Source organism: Limulus polyphemus, unplaced genomic scaffold (genome assembly GCF_000517525.1).
Source record: "Limulus polyphemus unplaced genomic scaffold, Limulus_polyphemus-2.1.2 Scaffold1130, whole genome shotgun sequence".
Lineage (NCBI taxonomy): Eukaryota > Metazoa > Arthropoda > Merostomata > Xiphosura > Limulidae > Limulus > Limulus polyphemus.
Window position 1 is genome coordinate 106429 of NW_013666740.1, and position 9986 is coordinate 116414.

Sequence of the window (9986 nt, forward strand, 5' to 3'; positions counted from 1 at the left end):
TGTCAGGCCTTTTTGTCCTCTCCAATGAACCAGGACGACCCGGTCGCTGCTCAGTTGTTACCTTGCCATGTTTCCTGAACTGCACGATAATTTTGTTGACTGTCGAAAGCGGGATTCCCAAATTTTGCGAAATTTGCCACTGACTTATTCCACCATCTGCTTGACCTCTAACAAAATCTGACAATTCGAGAGAATCTTGAGTTCTAGGCATGTTGTAGCACAAGATAATTTGTGTGCGGACCATTTTTCATTTATATGGTGCTCTGTGAACACAAATTAGTTAGCATAAATCAGTTTAATGATGAAAAATTAGGTATCTATTTACTTGTGACCACTCAGTGTATATATATATGTTTGTGTGTGTGTACATTTTAAAGTGAAATTCATGATAATGTGATATAACATACTGTTATGTGTTTTTAAATTTACATTTGCACTAAATGTTTAAAAAAAGAAGAAAATCTCATAAAAGTAATCCATCACATGAAGTGAATCCTCATTACTCCATCAATGCAAAAACATTAGAAATTAATTGTGATTTTAATGTATTTGACCTGAAAACAGGTGAGCAAGTTAAGAGAGCAGTTATACTTTTTTTTTTTGAGAAATCACCATAGCTTCATTGCTATTTGATATTTTTTACAAGAAATTCGTTTGAATTCTTGAAGTGCTTCAGTTTTTGCAATTTATACACAATATATACATATTGTACCCTCCGGGTACCTTATGATAACAAAACCTTGTCGAAATGTTGTATTTTTTGTTATATATTTTTTGTTTCCAAACTTTAATAGTCTCAAAGTGGGTTTCTTGCCATCAGGTATATATATATATATATATATATATACAGATTTCTTTATTTTCTTCTCAAATATTATGGTTACATGTATTGTTTCACGATCTGTAGTAACAGTACAAGGATGAATGTCTTGACTATATAGCTGTTATCACATCAGTGATGGTGTTTGTTGTGATGACTATAGTTATGAGCTCTTACTTTGTAGTGAAATTTCTATCATGAAAGGCTTTTGCACAATATAATGAACTTGTGGTGTGTTATACATGAGGTATTAATCTATTATTTCATTGCAAAATTACAAATTAAAATGCTTTTGATTTTTCCATCAAGTATTTAGGGATTGAGTTATCTGTATATATTACATGCACTTGGATTAATAATTAATTATCTTCAAATCTTCAGCACTGGCAAGCAATGAGAAAATGGTTAAAAGAAGTAAATCTTTTCTCAACTACTCTGAACCCACCTTGTGGCCCAAAACATACTCAACATTTTCAACTCTTTTTCATTTTTACTTCCGAGGAACCATAACCTGTTTCATATTCCAAGTCTTTATTTATCAAAAGTTAGCATTAAATAAAATTAGTATATTGACTAATAACCTTTATAATTAAAGTCTCAAGCATCCCCTGCTTGATTGTTTGATATTTTCTTACAAAATGTTTTTATAAGATCTTTTGTTGTCTTGAGTATGTTTTTGTATAACTTGCACAATAAAAAGTAAACATTTTTGTTATTTCATTATAAAGAGCTTTTGAAAACATTAACATTTTACTTTTATATATGTGCTTTTTTTCTCAGGAGATCGCTTTAGATGTATGAAAAATAATACTTGGCAGCTTGGAACAATTGATCATCAAGAACCTTTACAAGAAGAGTATCCTGACTGCATGTTTCAATGTTTTTTTGTTAAATTGGACAATCAAGAGATGGAGAGGTTGAGCCCTTGGGACTTAGAACCTCTGATTCATAATTGTAAGCATTCCTGGCTAGAAAGTTATAACTTATCTGTTCTATCAATTTGAAACAGTTGAAGTATATGGTACTGTTACGTCTCCGTTTGTTAATTAACTTTCCGTAACTTCGTTCCGACGAAACTTTAGCGACACAAGTCCTTACGTAATAAAACTGGTTTATTCTTTGTGAATATAACTTTACGATACACTTAATTTCAATATTCGCGCTAAAACAAACACTATAACGAACGAACGTTAACTTCAACAATACCCTGTGACTGCAGTTCAGTTACTCACTATCTACACACACATTACATTATTCTCACGTTGTCACCCTCTTTTATATACCAGACTACCCTATATCTAGTAAATACTAGAGCATTCACCAAAGTACAGGATAGTTCTAGAAAGTAGAGGGCATGAGAATCACGTGATCTCGATGACGCAACAGTACAAATATTTTGCTGACATTTTAAGAAATTTTCTGAATGAAAATTTTTTATCTCCAAATGTTCATCTTAAAAAACAACAACAACATAGCATAAAAATTTGCTGTTATATATTAATCGAAGATCAAAAGTACAGTATCAATATCATAATTTCTCTTTGTAATGAAAAATCAATAAATTTTCCTAACCCATGAAAGAAACTCTGCCTATCTATCTTTTACAAAAACCCTGCTTTTTTATCTTTAACTTTTAAGGTATATTCAAAACTATGGGCTTTTACTTGATCTACATGTTTAAAACCACTAGAAAGAACTTATTTTCAACTTCAAACTTTCAATAGTCCTTTTGAAATTGGCAGTAATGCATGTTAGACTAGCAAATTTACATGTTGATATGTAAGTTGATACTCATACCATTTAACAAGTTTTTTTACCTTAGATAGCATAGTTAGAAAAGCTGTTAAATTAAAATTGTTAAATTAAATTCTATTTCAGTGATTTATATTTTAAAATGCATATCTGAAAGGTGAATGAATTTTTCTGTTGACAAAGTCTTAGAGAGAAAAATTAGCCTTAGGTAACTATGAGAATACTACTCCAAAGCTTCACATAGATGTATGAAAATTTACTTACATGATGTGCCACTCTTCATACATGAAAAAAACTAAAAATTGTACAATCTAGGCAGTAAAACTATAAAATTAAAACAAAATACATACAAAGGTAAACAGATGAAACTTTGAAGATAATGGAATTTAAAAATGGTAACAAATAATTCATTCAAAGGAAAAAAAGGTATTGTTGATTTCATTTCATAACTAGAGTATAGGCCGTCAAAAATGACGGGCCAAGTACTACGCCATAGTATACCCTAACCTCACATTTCATAGCTAACTGAGATAAATATATTTTGCAAAATCAACCTTGCCAACAAAGACACAGAAAAGTGCAGTCGAGGCAGTCAGACATTGGTAAGCTCCTTTGTGAGCTATTCAAAATTAAGATCATTCATGAAACTAATTTGTGGCGTATTCATAGAATAATTATTGGTAAAAATCAGTTAGAATAATAACTTCTAATATATAGAAAAGCCACTGTGTTTTGGTAACAATGGTTTTTATGTCATGCTGATTAGCAACAAAAGTATAACCTAATATTGTTATTAGTCTATGTACTGAAAGCATAAAATGAAATGTTTAGACAACAAAACTGGAAAAATATTTGTTGATTTTGTAATTTAGTCTTTACTCATTAAAGAGGTTTGTTTTTTATTAAAACTGTTGGTGATATAGCAGAAAATAGCTTAATTCAGAAAGGATTTAAGTTTAAATTAAATCGATATTTTTACTTTTATGATACATTTTATGCACTTGGCTGTTGGCTAGGTGATCCCATATTGTGTCTTTACTTTAGGCTTATTATACCAACACTCATTACACTTATAAGGTTTCACAGCACCCCCCTCCCCTTTGCACCCCAGTCACTAAAATCAGAATAGTCAGACAGTATTTGAACTGTTCTGTTTGGATAAATGCATTTTGGCTTTTATGACTCCTTCTATTTCTAGACACCAAGTGTGATGTAATACACACTGGCTTTTATATAGGTTAGATTTTCAAAATTTCATATCTGTGTACAGTGATGATTTAGCTACAGTTAGTGTTAGGGATGAGAAAATAACGGATAAAGTAAAAGCCTTTACATTAAAAAAAAACATGATATTCAAAATCTATATTTGTGACCCGTAGTCTTATGATTCTCAAAATTAAATATAAAAAAAAAAAAAATATGATGCATCAACAATATCAATTCCCTTAACAGTCTTAGACTCCTCAATCAGTTCCCCTCTAACTCTTCTTTTGATAAGAGAAAACAATTTCAGAGATCTTAACCGATCCTTGTAAAACATCCTTTCCATCCTAGTAACCTTCTTCTGAACCCTTTCCAACAATTCAATGTACTTCATAAAGTAATGAGCCCAAAATTGAACACTGTAAGACCTAACCAGTGGCCTATACAAGGCAATTATAATCTCTTTAGACTTATTTTCAATGTTTCTGTAAATGCAACCTAACACTGTACTTGCTCCACCATTCTTAGATGGCTTAAGAGGCTGATGAACCAGAATGCCAAAGTCCTTTTCTTCCATAACACTGTTAAAGTTATTCCTATGAAAATCATACATATTATTTAAATTATGATAACCCACATGTATTTATTATAATTAAAAGCCAACTGCCATTGACTTCCCAACTCACCAAAAAATCTAAATCCTTTTGTGACACAGCAGCAGTGTCCTCATCAAAGCCAGCAACACCCAAAAACTTGAATATCATCAGTAAATTTAAAAACTTTATTGAGTCATTGATACAAATACAAAAAAAAGCAAAGGTCTTAACACTGAACTCTGAGATCCCCCACTTGTGACAATAATCCAACTTTGCTGAACTCCATGTATAACAACCTTCTGCTTTTTTTATATCTAGTCAGGCAAGTTATACCCCCAAACCTATAGTGATAATTTTTTAAGAAGCCTTTTATATGACACCTCGTTAAGTGCTTTCTGAAAATCCAGATACACTAAATCCACACCTGTACCCTCATCTACATAAGCAGTAACCTCAGATTTTCCATTAGTGAAACCATGCTGACTATCCAACAAAATTTTAACCTTTGTTAAATGACTTTACAAAGCATCCTTTATCACTTTCAAAAACTTTTCCCACTACTGTTGTAAGACTAATAGGCCTATAATTATATAATGGACAATTTTGATTTCCTCCCTTAAAAAATGGTGTAACATTAGCCAACTTCCAATCTCCTGGTACCTACCAACTATTCAAGGGCTTAAAAATATTAGCATTTGGCTCACATGTCTAATCCTTAACTTTCTTCAAAACTGTTCAAAAGGCTGTTTGTGATATTGAGGTATGAATAGTATTCAGTGCTGTAATGTTTTTTATCAATTTAATGTACTCTAGAACATTTTATCTGAAAGTACAAATATTTTACAAAGTAGTTTGGAACAATGTTTTATTTTGTGAAGATGGTGAAGTAGCTATTATCTGTATCAACATGGCTCTGTAATTTAGAAATGAATTAATATAGTGTGTTACTTTTTGGTGTTAAAAGGAGTTGAACCTAGACTAGAATTGTACTCAAATGTTTTTCTTTGATCAAAAGGGCTACGTGACAGACATGGGCAAAATATGGGTGTTGCTGAAAACGAGCAAATCGGTACTAGGTATTCTCCCAAACCATCTGAATGGCCTAAATGTGGACAAGAAGAAGAGTGCAGCAGGTTAGCACGAGGTCTTGAGCAAATTATGGAATTAGCCATTGCAGAGCCATTCACTGTACCTGTGGACTTGAATCTTTACCCTGACTACGCTCTTGTTGTGGAGTATCCAGTTGACCTCAGTACCATTAAAGCCAGATTGGAAAATCATTTCTACAGGTAGTATTGAGTTCATAAATAAGTTAGAATCTGGTAGTTAAGTGCTGAAATAGAAGTCTCATATCAAGAAAAACTAAAGTAACTGCAAAGCTATTATAATTAGCTGGTAATACTCAAATTGGAGGAAGAACTTGTCATTTTACGTAGAAGGTTGAATAGCTAGAGATACAATGTAAAACATTTAAATCATTTACTGCTCTCATTTTACGTAGAAAGTTGACTAGCTAGAGATATGATGTAAAATATTAAAATCATTTACCGCTCCTATTTTACATAGAAGGTTGGATAGCTAGAGATATGATGTAAAATATTAAAATCATTTACTGCTCTCATTTTCAATAGAAGGTTGGATAGCTAGAGATATGATGTAAAATATTAAAATCATTTACTGACTCCATTTTACATAGAAGGTTGATAGCTAGAGATATGATGTAAAAATATTAAAATCATTTATGACTCTCATTTTACATAGAAGGTTGAATAGCTAGAGATATGATGTAAAACATTAAAATCATTTATGACTCTCATTTTACATAAAGGGTCAATTAGCTAGAGATACGACTTAAAACATTAAAATCTTATGGACTGAAAAGAAGAACTATACCACTTCTGTTTTATATAGAGGGTTGAATAGCTAAATATACTATCTAAAACATAAAGATGTTTCGAAAGTTGATGAAAGCTATTCAGAGAAAAAACAATGAAACAAGAAGCTATAGAAAATGTCCAAAATTTCTGGTATGGCACCTAGGAGGTACAATTTATTTACAAGTTAATTTGGAAGTGTAAAATTAGCCTTAGTACACTTCCAAATGAGGTATTGTATTATTGGAAATTATAGTTTTATATCTTATATAAATGTATATATATTGAATTCTGATAGGGTACGTTACCTCCTCTCACATGTATAGCTATTCTCGTTCAGTGCTGCCTACTATATGCAAAAATGTTTTGCATGCCACAAGTCTTGAACTTCCATGTATCCCATGATCAACGTGGTTCAACTGTGTCTCACATGTATATCATCATCTGACAATCCTCCACCAATTGGAGTGCGACACAACCTCCTGATGCATGTGACTCCCTCAGTTCAATTCTACCGAGCTATCACTTCTCGTTAGGCAGTGATTGAGTGCAGACGTTTTTCAATTGTGCTCCTTTCAGGTGTTCTTTTCATTTTTATTTTGCGAAGAAGTGATTTACTTGATTTATTCCTTTGCTGCGGTTAGTTTTTTCTGTAGCAGTTTGTCGTGATAACTTCACAGTTTCAGCTGAATTCCAAAGTTTGTGTTTTACAACTTTTGATACTATAACTGCTACTTTGATTACCATAACTGGCTTTTGGTGTGAGGTCTTGACTGAGGATTTTTTGGCTATCGTTCATCAGGAGATTAATCACTATATGAGGCATCCTTTTTCTCCCGACAGTGTTTGGGCTCCTCTTGCATTGTCCGAACCTGTTGTTTCTGTACTCGTTACTGATTTTAAAGTAAATGTGAATATATATATACATTCTTTAAATTTATTCAGTTAGAGCCTCAAAGTGATGCATTATGTGGATAATATTGCAGACTTAAGCAAATTAATATTTACGTGTAATTCAATATAACCATAAGTTATAAGAGGAAATATTTTAACTTTAACAGTACCATTTTATATGATGAGATCCAGGGAAATATTCTGACATTTGCAAGAATATTAATTTAGTATTAAAAATAAATATGTCTTTATGTGTTATGCAGTTATGAGATGACTATTAGTTCAATCTAAGTACTTGTTGCGTGTGAAGTATATAAGATAACATTTTAACATGTTCTTAATGCCTGGAGAGCATGAAGAAGTAAACAATTAAATAAAACTAGTTGTTTGAAAAATAGTGCTGAAGTCTTGAACCTTCTTTAAACTAGATGGCATTAAATGTTTGAAAAGTAGTGCTGAAATCTTGAGCTTCATTTAAACTAGTTGATGTGAATTGTTAAAAAAGTTGTGCTTGATTGAGTTTTCTTTAAACTAGTTGACATGAGTTGTTAAAAAGTAGTACTCGATTGAGCTTTCTTTAAACTAATTGGCATGAGTTGCTGGAAGAGTTGTGCTGAAGACTTGAGCTTTCTTTAAACTAGTTAGTATGAGTTACTGAAAGAGCAGTGCCTCAGGTCTTGAGCTTCTTTTTAAACTAGTTGGCATGAGTTGCTGGAAGAGTAGCACTCAAGTCTCTTGAGTTTTCTTTAAACTGGTTAGCATGAATTGCTGGAAAAGCAGTGCTAAGGCCTTGAGCTTTTTTAAGCTAGTTGGCATGAGTTGCTACAAGAGTAGTGCTCAAGTCTTGAGCTTTCTTTAAACTAGTTGGCACAAGATGCTGGAAGAGTAGTGTTCAGGTCTTTAGCATTGTTTAAACTAGTTGGCACAAGTTGCTAGAAGAATCGTGCTCAAGTCTTGAACTTTCTTTAAACTAGTTAGCACTAGTTTGGAAAAGTAATGCTTAAGTCATGAGCTTTCTTTAGTTTATACTTCAACTTGCATTAACTAAATCAAGTAAACACTAGAGCTGGCTAAACTTCCATACTAGCAGGGCTCCCAACAGCCATCATAGGCTCCAAGGAAAAATTAGTATGTGCTCTCCCCTTTCCAAATAGTTTTATGAATGATGCCATGTACAAGCGTGAGTGATTGAAGGTGCATTTAATGTTTGCTTAAATGTTCTGCACTGATTTGATACATTTTGTTTTTGCTACTCTCATGGACCCCTGTTAGACAGTGGATATGCATAGTAGTACCTCAGTCCTTTTACTTTTAAGTTGTTTTTTTTTAATTACCTGTTTGGCTGTAATCAAGAATTTAACTAAATATGTTATCTTATTTTTATAGTTTTTGATGGATTATTTTATTCTTTTTATTATTGGTTGTTTGTAGTTAATATTTGCTAGTTGGAAATATTTCTGTGCATTTTTAATAACATAGTCTTTATAAACAATAATGTTTATTTCCTGTTGAGCATACAATGGAATATATACATCAGCTAAAGAAGTACATAGAGAAAAGACTCACAGCTCTCATGTTATTCTCTCCACAAAAATTCTTCCCTTTTAATAATTTTTTGTATTTCTTCATGTGGGTATTTGTTGTTTGAACTGCAATGATAGGTTTTCATTGGTTTGGGTGTATGTGTTATTTTTAGGATTGACAAAGTTTTTAGATATGGTTTAGAGAGTAGTAGTTGTATTTGTTATTTATTTGGGATGGTTATGTCTTCAAGCAATCTGTGAGAAATGTTATTCTTTTTTTACGTTATTTTTTATGCCCATAAAATTTATTTTTCTAACTCTTCCACAGGTAAAAAAATAATATTTTGTTTAGCAACATATTCCCACTAGTACTCTGTGTTATACCACTTCTATTGTACTTATGTCTGCGGACTTACAACGCTAGAATCCGGGTTTCGATACCCGTGGTGGGCAGAGCACAGATAGCCCATTGTGTAGCTTTGTGCTTAATTACAAGCAAAACAAAAAATCTATTGTACTTATCCAAATTTTAATTTATAAATCACAATTGTTTTTTTTTACCTCTTTTGAGTTGTCATAGGTGTGAAAACTTCAGTACAAATTTCTCAAAGTAGTTTCAGTTTTTCCTTTATTATTTTCTAAGCCAGTGTGCACACAAAATATTATATTTCAATATTTGTTATATATATATATATCATTTTTTCTTCTTTTTAGTTTTTATCATTTTTCAACAAATATTAGGTTTATAGAAATAGTGAGATCTATGGCGTTTTTTTTCTTATTTTTAGTGCTTTGTTGATTTCAACAAGTATTACTATGCACATAAGATATTAGATTTTCCAAGTTAGTGAGATATATAGTGTTTTTCTGTTGTTTTTAGCACTCTGTCTCTGTAAATATTTTGAAATATAGGTTCTAAGTAACTTGTGTACTAAAATAGAAGTTTTTAATTTTATTTTCCTCTTTGAACATTTTGCTGTTTTTTATAATGAAATTTTATTTTGAGCTTTCTCTTTTGTTATAATAACTTTTTTTTAAATTTGACCATATACCTGTTTATTTTTTATTTTATATACAAATTTTGGAGTTTGAATTTTTTTATGCATTTCTTTTCCAACTGTCTGTAGTCATATTTAAAATAATGTTATAATTTTTATACGGGATTTTTTTTTACTTTATTATGTAGTGCTTTTTTAAATATGGCTCACATAATATTGTGAACTATGGTGCTGATTTTGACTTTATTATATATGAAAAATTCTACAATGATGAGAAAATTTTATAAAACATTATATATTTCTATGATGTTCTTGTATTATTTTAG

The 9986-nt window shown here is 31.3% G+C and overlaps 1 protein-coding gene across 1 annotated transcript in view; it reads left to right on the plus strand.

Annotated features, from left to right (window-relative positions):
• LOC106462272 (PH-interacting protein-like) overlaps positions 1–9986 on the plus strand; it is a 110946-nt gene that overhangs the window by 83631 nt on the left and 17329 nt on the right. The window contains exons 24-26 of the mRNA XM_013922172.2: positions 1601–1774; positions 5387–5660; positions 7089–7149. Of these exons, the coding sequence (XP_013777626.1) occupies positions 1601–1774; positions 5387–5660; positions 7089–7149 (509 nt within the window). The remainder of the gene's footprint in view (positions 1–1600; positions 1775–5386; positions 5661–7088; positions 7150–9986) is intronic.